The sequence below is a fragment of the Littorina saxatilis genome, linkage group LG9 (assembly GCF_037325665.1).
Source record: "Littorina saxatilis isolate snail1 linkage group LG9, US_GU_Lsax_2.0, whole genome shotgun sequence".
Lineage (NCBI taxonomy): Eukaryota > Metazoa > Mollusca > Gastropoda > Littorinimorpha > Littorinidae > Littorina > Littorina saxatilis.
In genome coordinates, this window is record NC_090253.1 from 34,987,006 (window position 1) to 35,004,167 (window position 17,162).

At 40.5% G+C, this 17,162-nt stretch overlaps 1 protein-coding gene and 1 long non-coding RNA gene across 6 annotated transcripts in view; both read right to left on the bottom strand.

Annotated features, from left to right (window-relative positions):
• LOC138977047 (microprocessor complex subunit DGCR8-like) overlaps window positions 1-8,042 on the bottom strand; it is a 55,357-nt gene extending 47,315 nt beyond the window's left edge. The window contains exons 1-3 of one of the 5 annotated variants that reach the window (XM_070349951.1): window positions 7,890-8,042; window positions 6,229-6,835; window positions 3,106-3,248 (exon numbers count right to left, since the gene is read on the bottom strand). In XM_070349951.1, the coding sequence (XP_070206052.1) occupies window positions 3,106-3,248; window positions 6,229-6,748 (663 nt within the window). In that variant the 5' untranslated portion in view covers window positions 6,749-6,835; window positions 7,890-8,042. Of the gene's footprint in view, window positions 1-3,105; window positions 3,249-6,228; window positions 6,836-7,805 lie in introns of all 5 variants that reach the window. The other 4 variants (XM_070349953.1, XM_070349955.1, XM_070349952.1 and 1 more) reach the window with 4 other exon arrangements.
• Window positions 8,043-10,844: 2,802 nt separating this feature from the next.
• LOC138975905 (uncharacterized) lies at window positions 10,845-14,610 on the bottom strand. Its single transcript, XR_011458804.1, has 3 exons — window positions 14,240-14,610; window positions 12,922-13,096; window positions 10,845-12,489 (listed from the first exon to the last, which is right to left on the bottom strand). It is a non-coding gene; the product is annotated as an uncharacterized lncRNA (long non-coding RNA).
• Window positions 14,611-17,162: the final 2,552 nt, after the last annotated feature.

Genomic DNA, 17,162 nt, shown 5'->3' on the forward strand with positions numbered 1-17,162 from the left:
CAAATAGTAATCACGCAACTGGAAGACTTACTCACTAGTTACTTACTGTTACAGTTTCACTTTCGCCTAGTCTTTGTTGTCAAAAAGTTTTCACGCGCAGAGCCAACAGCATTTCTATGACTTAGCGATTTTGAATGGTCTTCGAGAGATGAATGTTGAAAATTTCGACAACCTCTTGTGTAATCATTTTTTTGACGTGTTTTTTTGCAGTCTTCACAAAACATGAGAAAGTTCTCCCCCTCCCCCTCTGTCCGCAACCACAGAAACTCTTTGCACCATTTTTCCTGAAATCGTTTGACAGCCTGGAAGATGCCGATGTTGGTTTCTTTGCCGCCGCTTGAGACTCGGGCTCTGCAGATGTACTAGGCCGTGAAGTACTTTCACTTTCAGTTCCTTCATTCAAAGGCCTTTTCTCACCTCTTGGGGGTAGAAAAGACAGTAAAGATCGTTGCTTCTTCATCGCAATCGACTCGCCTCACAATAATCAACTGTATGTAGACAAAGATCTAAGCTGGTGTGAGTACGTGATTTCCCGGTATGATGCTATGTCGGCTATAGTTAGACGCCGTCCCTTATAACATAAACTGAAAGATTTTACGATGGACCGGGAACCGAAAGAAATGGCGCGAAAAGTATGATGTCTGATTTTTGACGTCATGTTTGACACCTTGACATCAAGTGTCATCAATGGAGACATAATCGCAACATTGTAGCGCTGTCACAACAAGCCATCCAAATCTCTCTCTCTCTCTCTCTCTCTCTCTCTCTCTCTCTCTCTCTCTCTCTCTCTCTCTCTCTCTCTCTCTCTCTCTCTCTCCCTCGCACTGACAAACGATTTTTGTAATTACTACTTTTTTTTTACCGGTCAAACCAAATAACAATCGGTACGTCTGACCGACATCCACTTTTTTTTCCGGTATTGGCGAATCTTAACCAGTAAAATACCGGAAATTACCGGTAAACGCGATCCCTGAATAACATGCTATTGCAGATAAGCTCACAGCGAGTCGCATTCAAATTACTAACTGACGACTGCATTGTGAAAAAGGGAAACTGGATCACACGGGTTCACGATGGCTCAGGGGTAAGATAAACCACGCAAAATAAATTCTTTGAAAATTGCTCGCTCTTTACGGAGGGCACCTGGGATGTTCTCAAGCGGTGAGTGTTTAAATGAAAGGGTGTTTGTACTGTGTGTAAAAGCCTGACAGTATCTGTGATGGTTTACGGGAGGCTTACTGTGCCTTTAATAATTAATTCATGAGTTTGGTCATTACAAATGTCAAAATTGTAATAAAAATTAAAATGTTAGCAATTGATTAAAAAAATATTTCATCTGATTCTGTACCATTCCCCGATTCAAAAAAACATGTAGATATGTTATGTTTGGACAAAAAACAAGCTCAGAGAGTTAAAAAGAATTTTTAACAAGAAGGGCAAAGCCCATACGACTCACATGCTTGACCTTGACCTTTACATGACCTTGACCTTCAGCTAAACCTAGCAATGACATCATACACTAAGAACTGCTTTACACATTTTTCCTACCAAAATACATGTGACCTTGACCCAAGGTCAAGGTCATCCAAGGTCATGCAACACAAAGCTGTTAATTCAAGACATAGGAAGTACAATGGTGCTTATTGGCTCTTTCTACCATGAGATATGGTCACTTTTAGTGGTTCACTACCTTATTTTGGTCACACTTCATAAGGGTCAAAGTGACCTTGATCATATGTGACCAAATGTGTCTCATGATGAAAGCATAACATGTGCCCCACATAATTTTTAAGTTTGAAACAGTTATCTTCCATAGTTCAGGGTCAAGGTCACTTCAAAATATGTATATAATCCAACTTTGAAGAGCTCCTGTGACCTTGACCTTGAAGCAAGGTAAACCAAACTGGTATCAAAAGATGGGGCTTACTTTGCCCTATATATCATATATAGGTGAGGTATTAAATCTCAAAAACTTCAGAGAAAATGGGAAAAATGTTTTTTAGACAACATTTATGGCCCCTGCGACCTTGACCTTGAAGCAAGGTCAAGATGCTATGTATGTTTTTTGGGGCCTTGTCATCATACACCATCTTGCCAAATTTGGTACTGATAGACTGAATAGTGTCCAAGAAATATCCAACGTTAAAGTTTTCCGGACGGACGGACGCCGGGACGGACGGACGGACGACTCGGGTGAGTACATAGACTCACTTTTGCTTGGCATGTGAGTCAAAAAGCGCGGTTTCCTATTACCGTACTTTCCGGGTCATAAGGCGCGACTTTTTTCCTCGAGTTCGACCCCTGCGTCTTGTATAACGAAGCCTAATCCGTGTATGAAATACCAAAAAAATCAAAGAGACCACTTGAGTACCAGTCAAACAACTTGTGATAATGCATGTTTCAGCTACTAGGTACTGCCCTGCCTTTGATCTGGCCGCACACACAGATTTCCACTCTGTTAAACTCGGTCACTGACCGGTCACTGACCCTGGTGCAGGAAGTGTTTCCTCTCTCAGATATGACAGGAGAACCACCTCTCATGGCAAAAACTGGGTCATTGACCCCTGGGAAGAAGGTCGTGTCTATAAACAAGGCCACCCAGCTATCACAATGCCTTTGATCTGGCCGCACACACAGAGCACACATATTTTCACTCAGTTAAAGTCGGTCACTGACCGGTCACTGACCCCGGTGCAGGAAGTGTTTCCTCTCTCAGATATGACAGGGGAACCACCTCTCATGGCAAAAACTGGGTCATTTTGGTGCGCCCTATCGGCCCCCTGCGTCCAATGGGTGACTGGATTACAATTTTTTTTAAAAAGAAGGGGGTGCGTCTTGTATAACGAAGCGCCTTGTCACCCGGAAAGTACGGTAAGCGGTTTTTCTACTGCACTATACTGGCTTGTTACTTCAAGCGATCAGTAAAGCTATTGTCTAGGTGAAAAAACCATTTCAGTTTCATTCTGTGAGTTCGACAGATTGACTAAATGTATTAATTTCGTTATGCGCGACTTGTTTATGTCTTTTCAAGGAAGAATACTTTTATCTAAACATGTACCTTTCTTGTTCATGCAACAACAATCTTCAGCACGAAACAACACTCACCCTAGCGGATCCAGATCCCAAGAAGTAGGGTTGAGCCAAAGTACAGACACGGGACTGTCGATGCAGGTAGACAGGCATGCCACTGTTATGAGTCACAACCAACCAGCCTTCCGGAAGGATGTCAAAAGGGTCATGACCACGTTCTGAATCATTGAAGGGTCAAGAAAACATTAGTTCTTTCAAATATATATACAGACACACATTTCAAGTACTTATTCTTAGATTGACAGTTGCCTTTTTTTATTGCAATGCTTGCTCTCAGGTGCCAGGAGATTGGTTTCAATAACTCTCACCGACTCTTGTTGTCATCTATATTTGGAAGGCTCACATTTATTTGCTTCTTAGATCTTAATTCTAATCATTTAAAGTACATCTGACAAAGTATGTAGCTCCCTCCAATTAGTGGTGACTCCGACTCACAGTGAAAACATTTGGTAAATTGAACTTTTCTTTTTAATCAAGACTCAAAGAGAATGTTCCTATTCGAATTCAGCAAAACATTTATTGCGACCCCAACTAAAACCTTCATTTAAGTGTCATTTCATTAAAACGTTCTGTGCCATTAAAGGCACTTTACTTTGATATTTGGAACTCTTTTGGGATCAAAAACTTCTTTTCCAAGGGTTGCGTACATACCCCCAAAATCAACCTGACAAAAATTTACCAATTAAAACACGACAAAAGTTCAGTATAAGCACAACTTGGCAAGTTTTACATACCAGAAGAAAGTCAAATCAGTTATCTAATCTATCCAGAACAGGTTGTTTTGTCTGGCCATCTTGCATAGATCTATAGATATATTTTTATGTTGTGCCATTCCTACCGATGCAGGTATCCAGTTTTTGCGTTAATTAAGAGAAGTACCATGACAAAAAGCACAGTATTTTAGCAATGACTTGACGGGATTGCTTTGAAACTCAAGATCATATCATATACTAGACATAGCTCAGGTTGTGATCATTACAACAAGTAAATTGTTCGGATGTTACGCAATCTTCTGGAAAGTGTTCTAAAATACTTCACGGGTTAGTTAAATTACATTGCATGCATACAGATAAATAATTGTTACAGGTACTGCAAAAGTTTCATTTGAGTATGACCACTGGCGTAAATTTGCTAGTTGAGTAAACAGATATCTGAAAATGTCCCATCACAATTTCCGTCAGTGAGTCAAAGGGCGCATTGAGATTACGTACCACTGCGCCACCAAATGTACAATTTACATCGGATTACACACACACATACATACATACACACACACACACATACAGATATAACACGATATAGCGGCTAATTCTCAGATGGCACCATATTGCACCATTTTGCATCTTTGGAAAAACGCGTACTGGCCTCTTTGTCGCATCTTGCCTTCGACAATGTCCCCTCAGAATTTGGTTGAGGGGGACAAATGTCCCATTGCCTTTTTCTCCCAGGTTAAACCCTGCATGAGAAACAAGAAGGGCAAAGCCCATACGACTCACATGCTTGACCTTGACATGACCTTGTTTGTTTGTTTGTTTATTTGTTGCTTAACGTCCAGCCGACTACGCAGAGCCATATCAGGACGAGGAAGGGGGGGATGAAGGGGGCCACTTGTCAAGCGATTCCTGTTTACAAATGCACTAATCCATTACTTGTGTCCCAGCAGGCTTTAGTAAAACTAAATTAATACCTACTGGAAGATTACCAGTTTCCAGTATGTTAAAATAGGCTTAACCTATCTACTGCTGGACTTACATCAGAACACTAACAGATTAAACTATACATGAATCGCGAGACAAGCGGCAAGAGAAGAGATTTTTGGAAAAAATACAGGTGAATGAGCAAGAAGGCAGAAAAAAGAAAAGAATTCATGAAGAAAAAGAAAGCATGACAGGAAAGAGGAACCAAAAATCTACCTAACAGCAAACTAGAAAGCTCCTGCGGTTCCAAAAACAGGAGGGGCCTTTAATTTCATAACCGCAGTGCCCCACTGCGGGATGACATGACCTTGACCTTCAGCTAAACCTAGCAATGACATCATACACTAAGAACTGCTTTACACATTTCCAAGGTCATGCAACACAAAGCTGTTAATTCAAGACATCGGAAGTACAATGGTGCTTATTGACTCTTTCTACCATGAGATATGGTCACTTTTAGTGGTTCACTACCTTATTTTGGTCACACTTCATAAGGGTCAAAGTGACCTTGACCTTGATCATATGTGACCAAATGTGTCTCATGATGAAAGCATAACATGTGCCCCACATAATTTTTAAGTTTGAAACAGTTATCTTCCATAGTTCAGGGTCAAGGTCACTTCAAAATATGTATACAATCCAACTTTGAAGAGCTCCTGTGACCTTGACGCAAGGTAAACCAAACTGGTATCAAAAGATGGGGCTTACTTTGCCCTATATATCATATATAGGTGAGGTATTAAATCTCAAAAACTTCAGAGAAAATGGGAAAAATGTGAAAAATAGCTGTTTTTTAGACAACATTTATGGCCCCTGCGACCTTGACCTTGAAGCAAGGTCAAGATGCTATGTATGTTTTTTGGGGCCTTGTCATCATACACCATCTTGCCAAATTTGGTACTGATAGACTGAATAGTGTCCAAGAAATATCAACGTTAAAGTTTTCCGGACGGCCGGCCGGACGGACGGACGGGGGGGACGGACGGACGGACGACTCGGGTGAGTACATAGACTCACTTTTGCTTCGCATGTGAGTCAAAAAAAGGACTCTTCATGCCTTTTTTCCAGAGACAGTGATAAACTTTGAGTGCTTCTCGAAACATGCAGCCATCACGCAGGACTGAGCATCCCTGTAGCACAGCAATCATCCAAAAAATGTGAATTGTGTTTACAGGACAACAAATTTATATGAGTGACCCCTTTAAGAGAAATCTTCGGTCCAAAATGAATGTGTGCCACATAGCCAAGTTAACTGTTAAGTGCTTTTAATAACATAGACACTTTTAATGACATTTAAGTTTATAAAATGTGTTCTAACACATGAGTCATTCAAGCCATTCTGAGTCTTTGGCTCAGTCATGTTTACTGACACAGTAAATACATGACACCTTTTTAAGCAACGGTAAATTATATTAATAAAACAGAAAAATGCAATACATACCGACCAGCACCACCTTTTCCCTCTCAATAGGTCGATCTGAGTGTGAAATAGAGTCCTTGGTGATGCCCTCCTCCAGCAGCGCATACAGTTCTGTGTCATCTAAAGAATCGTCACTATCCCTCTCACCCTCCTCCTCTTGATCTTCTTCATCCGCAGCAACCTCATCAATGATTTCAAATTCATGGGTGCCAAAATCCTCCCTGTTTTCCTCGCTTAAAAAAAGACTTTGATCTGCAGGCGCCTGACCCAAATCACGATCAGACTGATTATCAGCACAGATCTCAGAGGGGTTGTCCTTAGATTCAAGATGTCTGTCTGAATTTCTGGCACGCTTTAAGGGTGGCTCTGATGACATTTCTTCACTGGCTCCCTCCTTTACATATGTCACTGAGTCTTTGCTGAACATGTCATACCTTTCCATGTCCAACCTTTCATGAACCAGGCTGGTCAGTGGAGTGAATGACATCGGATCTTCCTTACGGGTTGCACCAGATGGTTGTGTACTCTTCCCAGCGCTCATCCTTCCAACTGAACACTCTTAGCCTTTGTCCAAAGTATAGCAAGCTGATAGTTAAGATGCCAGTATGGAGTGCACCTACAATAAAACCTGGAGCAATGGTATTGATCAACAATTAAAATTCATAGAAAAATACATGTATACATGTATATAAATTTATATTCATAGAAACAATTATCAGATGAATAGTACTACTACTAATAGAATACTTTGATCATATGATGGAAAGAAATGATAAAGTGACATCTCAATACTGCCTCTTAATTATTACCACTGATTTCTCTTCATCTTTATGGTTACTTGCCAAGAGACCAAGTATAATGAAATAAACAAAGCACACACTGCTACTTCTAGAATTGAATACAGACAAAGCAAAAGAGCAGACAGAAGTAGAAGTTGACACCAATGCACACTGTTTACAGCACTGTGTAGGCAGGTGATACAGTCACAGCCTTTGCCGGCAACAGTACAATCCACAATGTACAACAATCAACCCTACTCATCAAGTCATTTGCTGCAAACTTACATAATGTGACTGCTTTCATTTTGCTTACAGATTGAACAGAATAAGCCGATGACTTGAAGAGGGAGAATTCTTTATAGATTTTTCAATTTTGTTTTTCCAATCCTTGTTACTGTTGCATCACAGTGGCAAATCAAAAGCTAAATTCACTAGTCATAAATTCACTTTATAATTTGATCTCTTCTCTAGCTAGCTATAGCTTGTTCACTGTTCAAGAGGCCAGTATATTTGCAACTTATTGCTCACAACACAGCCCACTGAAGGTAAACTTCCTTTTGTGATGGCTGTTGCTTTCTACTTCAAACAGCCCCTTCATACTGGGCCCCATGCAACGACTCTCAAGTCCAATGACTGATGATTCTACCACAGTACCACTACCAGGGAGTGTTTCCCCTTGCCAGAGAAGAAAACCTTCAATTGCCTATTTCCGTGTCCTCCGTGTCAAATAAACCGTACAATATTTCTAGTAATTTAACAAACAGAAACGAAAAATGGGACTAGAAGACAAACGAAAGAGCAGCACGACAGCTAACAAACCTCAACTCGCTCAAGCGACCAGGTACTAACTAAGAATAAGATGCAACAACTGAAAAACGATGAGACTCAAAAGGCAATCAATACGTGTCTTCTCCAGACGCACCACTGATACCCAGGATGAAAAAGAATCAATAGCCCGACTTGTTCTGCACGTGTACGTCTAGTCTACCCTAACACTAAGCAGTTCCCTTTGACTCTGACATTGCAGGTAGAGGAAATTGATTTTGTTAGCAACAGAGTGCCTTCCCTTGGTCGAAAAGTCGAAGACGTCCCAGAACGTTTTACCTTGCTGACTAAACACTGCGCGACCTCTAACTAAAGCATTTACAGAAAATATGTTTGTTTTTGTAGTATCTTCACAGTATTTTCTCACGTTGTACCAAGTTTTAAGTCATAGAAATAAAAAATACGGGAGTTATGATGTATTTTCGAAGAGCTAGCGCGCGAAAGTGAAAGCATCGGTTTTCTGCATCCGACCATGTCCGACTTGTTTTTAGACCCCCAAGCGCGACCTCAAACAAAAGCCTGTACATGTAATATTTTTTATATATCTACTATCTTCACAACATTGTCTCACTTTGTACAAAGTTTTAAGAGATATAAATCAAAAACTAGAGAGTTATGATGCATTTTCGAAGAGCTAGCGAGCGAAAGTGAAAGCATAGGATTTCTGCATCCGACCACGTCCGACTTGTTTTTAGACCCCACGCGCGACCTCAAACGAAAGCATCTACAGGTAATATCGAGTATCTTCACAACATTTTCTCACGTTGTACCAAGTTTTAAGTCATAGAAATCAATAACAAGGGAGATATGATGCATTTCCGAAGACGGCTAGCGAGCAAAAGTGAAAGCATCGGATTCCGGCATCCGACCACGTCCGACTTGTTTTTAGACCCCCAGGCGCGACCTCAAAATAAAGCATGTACATGTAATATTTTGATATATCTAGTATCTTCACAACATTGTCTCACTTTGTACCAAGTTTTAAGTCATAGAAATCAAAAATAAGGGAGTTATGATGCATTTTCCGGAAGAGGTAGCGAGCGAAAGCCGTGAGCATCAGCGGATCAGTCAGTTTCTGCATCCGATCATTAAAGGAAAAGTCCAAGGTTTTTAAGTATCCCCAAAAACTTGAAAATCGAATGCCAAATGTTACAAACATCTCTGGAAAAATATTTTAAAAATTGAAAAAAAATTGTTGTTGTTGTAGTTGAAGATTTAGTGTTGCGGGGCTAACCAAGACAAGTCGCCTGGGGTCAAGTAGTGGTCACGTGGTTTTCGGTGCACTGTGACGTCGGTGCACTGTGACGTCACAAGTTATTGTGTTGATTCTAGTATTTCTACCACTAGTACCAGCTTGATTTTCACACAGAAAAGTCACCACTGCATGCCCGAAAAGAATGCCTCGGTGGAGAGCAGCCGCAAACTGCAACAACTCGTCAATGTCCCCAGGCATTTCATAGCACACTTTCCCTCATAAAACTCTGAGTCTCTTGTGGAAATGGAAGAGATGTGTGCAGCACAAGCGTGCAGATTTCAAAGTGTCGGGCACTTTCTGGACACAGATTTCGCCATTTTTCTGCAGCACAAAAGTTGGCGTTTCATCCCTGAAACAAATGTGTTGACCACTGGCAGTGTCTTCCCTTCATAAAAGTCCGGAGAGGGCAGTATTACGACGAGCCATCGAAACCCCGAGGCGACATACGAACAGCGGATTATCTCACAAGAAGGAATGCGTTGAAGGTCAGAGTACATGCTTTTATTTTCATGCATACGTAAACATTGTTTTGCTGCGCAGCGAATACTATGGAATTGGTGCAGAACAGTGTGTCTGGGTCTGGCTGATATTCGCTGGAGTACAGATGCGCCACAGGCTAGATCTACAGAGTTACAGAACGGTCTGAGCTGAGCTAAGAGTAAGAGTAACAAAACTTGACTAAATGTAAAAAGTAGTCAGGGTTGTGGACACGTAAGACAATGCGTGTGTCACGTTATCTATTCCATTCAGTCACAAACTATCCCCTGATATCAATTCATGAAATTGGCAGCGTTTGCTGGAATCATGGTTTAATGCTATTTTTACCAGATCTAAACTTTTGGTGGATGTGCAACCGGTAAGGTAAACAGACACCTGCATGCTAGAGACAAGAAGATTACGAATTGTGCAGGGAATTAATCTTTCTGCATTGACTGAGAGACGCAAAACCAGTCTAATTGCTACAACATGGATACACATCCAGACGACTTCCAGAGGGTGTCTAAATGTTCAGTGTACTGTATAGATCAGAAGCATACTTTCGAATTGATTTATACTCACACTCATTTTCTCTCTTCTTTTACTTCCAGACCTTTCATCATCACTCACGGCCACTGGTCAGAACAGGTCACTAGACACAGACACCGTGACCATTCCAGATTTCCCGGTTCTCCGTGATCACAACGCAACTGTTGACCAGTCCTGTTCCTACCGTCCAGAATCACCACAGGAGAAAACCAACGTGCCATTCATCGTAAGATTTTTGTTTTGTTTTGAAAATGAGTGCCTTATTCTAGCTTTGCAAAAAACGAGAAAGTGTCTTTGACAGATACCATCCAAATAATACATTATGAAAACAAGTACAAGTTCATTTCTACTCATGCTAATCGTTTATGCTTTCTGTGCTGAGCGACATATGGATTGAATTTCTTTCGTAACTCACCTCCCGTCAACATGCAAAACTATATCTGTCGAAGTAGTTTCAAATAAAGTTAGTATGCTTCCGAATAAAAAATATAAAAAAGGGTATTTTCTGAAATTTTTAATTATAGACCATCACGAAACATTCACGAGTATGTTGTTGACCTGATGGTCTTTATGGTAGACAGCAAGAGTTGCATGTTCAAGAAGTTTTACTTTAAGCAGTACATTTGAAAGAGCAAGGTAATTTAAGGTGGTATAATTTTAATGGTAGGTTCCACTGTAAGGCGACATGGAGGGTATCTTTGACGGACTCATTCAACATTCATACCCATGCACATCACCTCAAACACATAAGCTTTGTTCTTGAGTCAAATTTATTGGCTTCATAAATATTGTGAATGTTTGTCCGTTTGCAGATTGGCTTATCTATGAATTTTTTTCGAAAATATCTTGTGATCTACGTACGCATAATGTAACACGTGAAGAAGAACATAAAAAGTTCGTCAAAAGGAATCTAATTTGCATTTCAACCCATTTGCCTTCCTTATTGTTAATTTTTTCTTCATAAAGACTACTTTAAATTTATAAACAAAATGTTTAACCATTTCAAGGCCTCTGAACACGTTTAAAAAAATGCAGGTCTTTGCTCACTATATCAGATCTGCCAAGGCTCAGTTTACACAGGAAAAATCATCTGTCGACTTGAACACATACCAATAATCAACATCCTCACTGTTTCTTGGAGCTGGATTTTGTGTGTGGAATGAATTACACATGTGGCGTTTTAGAATATAATTCATAGAAGATGTACATTCGTGCAGAAAGGCTTTAATTTAATAATTAGGTCTTCGTGATGTTCTCTTAAAATAACTAACATGTGTTCCCTTTACCGGGCCTCTGAACCAGTTTTGTGAATATGCAGGTTAAACTCGTGCTTTTTCTGTGTTATCAGTGTATTTCTCATCCAGGCATGGATGCGTCCTCTTAAATGGACAGCCCTTCCCGTGTAAACGATTGGGTTCAAAATCTCAAATCTTACCAGGCTTTTACATGGGATATGGCCATCCTTCCGTTTTGAAAAATACCAGAACTGAACACTCTGTATGGGTACTCTCTTTGCGAATGTAGAATTTTATGAATTAATTTCTTTAACGCCACACGTGTAAAACATTCCCTAAAAAAAATCCAGCTCCAAAAACCAGTCAGGATGTTTATTCCTGGTATATGTTCAAGTCAAGAGATTTTTTTTCTATGTAAAAGTCTTCGCAGATCTGTGTAGTGAGCAATCCTGTTTTGAAAAAGGACGTGCCTTTAAGCCTGTATAGACGGTTTGATTGTTGAGATACCTGGTGGCAATGACCGCACGGGTGGCAAGAGGTAGTAATGCACAAATGACAACAAACCGACCTGCATTTAAAAAAAAAAGTTAGGAGGCCTTGATAGGGGAAACATTTTGTTAATTTCCAGAATCTTTATGAAGAAATAATGAACGAGAAGAAAGTCTGGCCTTGAAGTAAATGCAAATTAAACTATGTATACTTTTGACAAACTTTTTCTGTTATTATTCACATGTTAAAATGTGTGCAGAGATCGTTAGTTACTTCCAAACAACCATGTTTCAGCCAACAGGCAAACGGACAATACTGGACACAGGCTATGCTGACCGGCTCATGGACTGACTACCTGATGCAGGAGTAGACCAACAGTGAAAAAAGTCTGGAACAAAATGTTGCAGAATGTGAACCATGTACCGGACCACGTGACAACCCAGTATCATCTTCAAACCATGCAGGAATCTGTTCAACACAGTCACACGATTTGTAAAAGTATATTTCAGCCTTTTGTAGCTCAGGGAGTTTGAACCCCACTCTTCATCCGTTTGGGAAAGTATTTCTGATTGTTTTGACTGCACAGGTTGGTAATGGTACTCTGATGCTTCTGCCGAGAAACCCCACTCGCTAGCGCACCAGCTGCCTGTTATGGGCGACGTGCCTGTATTTCCTGCAAAGCAAGACAGAATAAAACAGCAGCTTAGTTTGAGCTTTTAAGACATTCGTACAAGAGAAAACGTGTACGTGTTTGTTTGGAGAGGGTGGATAGAATCATAAGACATGCTGTGTCTATGTGACGTAGAGCAGGTTTTCAAATTCATGCTGAAGCACTGTGTGATCGCTATTTTTGTTGGCATATCTTACCTTGATTTCAGATAGACTGGGAACCGAAATGAGGATGTTTACATGAATAAACTATGCTGATATGTATGTGTTTAGAAATAAAGAATAGTTTTAATGATATATGATGGTGTTTTATTTTTTTTAACCCAATGTGATATTTTCGTATTTGAAAACAAATTGTACACTCTGTTGTCAATTTTACTTTCAGATAAATAAATCTATCATAATGGAAATCATCTGTTTGTGTTGTGTTACTTACCCATTTTGATCAAGGTTGAGTCGTCCATATTCCTGTGTGTACGCATAGTATGCAGTTTGAAGGTAGTAGATGTCCGAGCAAACATAGGAAGATGTGCTGTTAGGCTGTCTATCCCCTCATCCAGGTTTTCCAGATATTTGAATTTCGTTCCCTCTTGGAGTTTCTGCACTGACACCTGATAAGCAAAATACACGTATCACTCTGTGATCATGGCAACATGTATCATCTGTATGCCCCGTTCAAAAATTACCTTGAGATTCTAAGGTATACACAGAAATTGCACTGGATCACAAAAACAACACGAACAGTAGTACATGTAATGTATATTCAGTTTAAAAATTCATGCAATGAGAGTCTATAACCCGATTTAACCCCAGGTAGATTCAGGGTCCCACTGACTGAATCTCATATGGTTGTTTTTCGGCACACACCACACATTTTTAATGGGACTGTGAGGTTTTGTTAATACAGTAAAATAATATAGTAGCAACGTACTGTCTGTTCGTGACGTTTGAGAATACCGATCTATGCACTAACGCATTGTCTTTTTGTAGTGTGACTGTGTCCGATATTGCGTACTCCTAAAAATCAATGATCAAAAAGTTTGAACTGCTGTAATCGTGTTTCAGCATATGTCTGACAGTGCTTATTTGCTTCCAAAACGGCTTGCGATATCACTACTACTAGCCATCAGCGTTTCGCCACTGCTCAGAAAATCTTATGATTTCAGATCTAGTTTGAGATCGGAAATCACGTGTGTTCGTTTAACAAACGAAATTCATTTATTACTTCCCTTTGACCGTTTCGCAAGAAAAATGTCAGGATCACTATTAGTATTAGCACATGAAAGCAGCCCACTGCCATTTCAAAAAGTTTCACTGTTTAATGGTGTCGATGTCATGTAGTGTCTTACTGTCGCAAATAAAAATACCAGGATAATTGCAGTTTTGTCCGCAAGAAACAGGCTTTGCGCAATGTTAACTTGCTGTCTACATGTTTCGTTGTGTGACTGAAGAATTACTCAGAATTCCAAGAGAAAATAAGGATAGCTTAGTCGCGTGTGAACATCACTGTGGAAACATTTATTCTAAACTGGGCAGTTCAAGGACGAAATCCTTGATTAAAGATAGGAAAATAAACAACACCAGATGCCTGAAATAATAGCATAAATCAATTATCTTTACATGCTTACAGATCTGTGGAAGCACATCAACTGATCTGTGAAAAACACACCTGACTTCGATCTAGCATGCAAGAGGTAGCGACTACGGACTAGTAGTAGTAGTGTGTCAACATCACAACAAAGAGAATCACATACCATTTCGTATTGCCGCTTATGCTGGCTCTGTTCCTTGTGGCCTCGCCAGCATTTTGACGACGAAGAGGCTCAAACGGGCACGCTAAAACCTCAGGCTGGCTGAAAACCGGTCCGTATTCCACTTGTCTTCCTCACTGCTTGAGCCGGCCATGTTTGTTGTTCAAGGCTCGTGACGTAGCACACGTATGTGCACAAGGTCATGAGCCAAGACTGCGCGCGCGATGGAACGATTCAGAACAACCAAAAAACGAGTCAAAGTATACTTTTTGGATTTCTGTGTTCATTTTTACACACGCATTTGTGGTTGATGAATTAAGAGGGTCAACATATCAAAAGTGACCCTAAACCTTGGACTTTTCCTTTAAATAGAAGTGAAATGAACTACAGTACAATTTACATAAATACAGTGTCCAACAATCAAAAAGACATTTCAAGATCCATTATATCAAAACAATTTAATGTCAGGGAAGATGACTTAAAACTAGAACTGAGACAAATGGCGGAAAAGCCGGATCAGAAAAAAAGCGACCAGCAATACTGATACACTGAGCACGACAGAACAAACCTCAACTCGCTCAAGCAACAAGGTACTAAGATGCAACAACTGATAAGCTGTAAGTTTCAGAAGGCAATCAATCACGAGACAATACGTGTCTTCTCCAGACGCACCACTGAGTTCATATGGCCACTAGTTCCCAATTCCAGTGGGGGAGCTTGTTTATTTTATCTTGTCAGCGAGCCGCGCGGTGATAAATCCCAGCCGCGTAAACATTGCAGCCAAGGCAAGAAGAAGGGGGAAACTCGGGGACTTTTTCTACATTTATGAAGGGTAGGGGGAAGCAGACGACAAAATGTACGCCATCTTGTTATTCAGTTGCCAGGTTGGAAACCTAAAAGTTTGGACTCGATTTGCTTGTTTTTTCATTATATTGATATGTACAATTATTCATATTGCAAAATATAACATACTACAATCCCTTCAAGCTAAAAATGTAGTGTAAAACTGAAGGAACTTGTACTACAGCACTACAAACACAAATTCAGTATAGTTAGAGAGTATTTTACCTGCGTTTGGATTATGATGTTGTTGTTGCAACATTTAAAGCGTGTTCGATGTTTCTGACGGAATCATAAGCGTTTGAAAACAAAAAAGCCTCGGTTTACCAAACCTTTGAGAAAAATGGCTTAGAAAACGAGGATAGTGTATTTTTTGCAAATTTACTGAGACTATTTCTTTACGACAACGACCGGTATCGGACATTCGCTTTGAGGCAAACAAATTCACTCGTTGCCGCCAACTTCATTCAGACAGTGAAACCTGCGAAGATCACAAAGCAGTCTAAATTGCAGACCAACGTGATGCGTACAATGATTAGCAAACTGTTGCTCTTTGAGGTTAAAATTAATTTCTGGAAACAACCAACCCAGTAACCCTTTTGCGTTTTGTAGGAATATTGTAGTTACAGGATTATGGAGATGTGTTTTAAAGAGGGTCTCATCGCAGGTTTCACAGTGACTTTGATCGGTATCTGATTCTGAGCTGCATGGCTTTCCACCCTCCTCAGCCAAGCTAGTGTGCATAGGCACACGCAACACACACTACTTCGTAACACACTTCGCGGCTGTATAAAAGTGCATATATTTGCCTGGAGATAATGAATTACCAAACATCACAAAAAACAAGTTTAGAAACGCTGCTAGCATGAGCAGGTTCTAGAGGGTTAAGTTCTAAGTTCTGCAGTAGTAAGTCGCCAAACAAAGAGTTTTAAGCTGGGGGGGGGGGGGGGGGGGTGTTACACTGGTACGAAACCTGTGAGTGTATGAGTAAAGACGAGCGCACAGACAACATAATATTAATGAATTCGATTTTATTTCAATTAAAAAAAGTCTTAAGATCAGGGGCCTGTTAGATTTTAACCCATCTTGTTTCTGCCAAGGCCTAGTGTAACAGACACAGCGCGCCGACGGTCCGGTCGGTGGGGGGTGGGGGCTTGCCGCTATCGGGTTGTCCAAGACGCATGCCGCGAAAAGATTCCAGGCCCCGATAAGAGTAACAGACCACTTTGTTTATAATAGTGAATTTGGCTCCTCAAGAAGAAGTTATCGCCATATGCCCAGGATGAAAAACGAGAATCAATAGCCCGATTTGTTCTGCACGTGTACGTCTAGTCTACCCTAACACTGAGCAGTTCCCTTTGATTCTGACATTGCAACATCGCTTGTTGTTGAGACTGGCGCATGAGCCTGACTCGACTCTGTCAGTGCTTTGTCAAGTTGACAGCTAATTACTAACAGTAAAAACAAAAAAATTATTGAGCTGTTGGAACAAGTACAGTTGTCTGACTGTCTTTCTTTATTTGGTGTTTAACGTCGATCGTTTTCAACCACGAAGGGTTATATCGCGACGGGGAAAGGGGGAAGATGGGATAGAGCCACTTGTCAATTGTTTCTTGTTCACAAAAACACTAATCAAAAATGTGCTCCAGGGGCTTGCAACGTAGTACAATATATTACCTTACTGGGAGAATGCAAGTTTCCAGTACGTAACATGTTATGTTATATGAAGTCTTATATCGCGCGCGTATCTCCAGACTCGGACTCAAGGCGCAGGGTTCTATTTATGCCGTGTGAGATGGAATTTTTTACACAATACATCACGCATTCACATCGACCAGCAGATCGCAGCCATTTCGGCGCATATCCTACTTTTCACGGCCTATTATTCCAAGTCACACGGGTATTTTGGTGGACATTTTTTTTATCTATGCCTATACAATTTTGCCAGGAAAGACCCTTTTGTCAATCGTGGGATCTTTAAAGGCACAGTGCAGCTCACAGCCTTCGTTTTGCGTTTTTGTTGCAGCTGAGTGCATTTACAGTTCAAAAATCCTCCTATGGTAGTAAAACAAACCCAAAACTACCC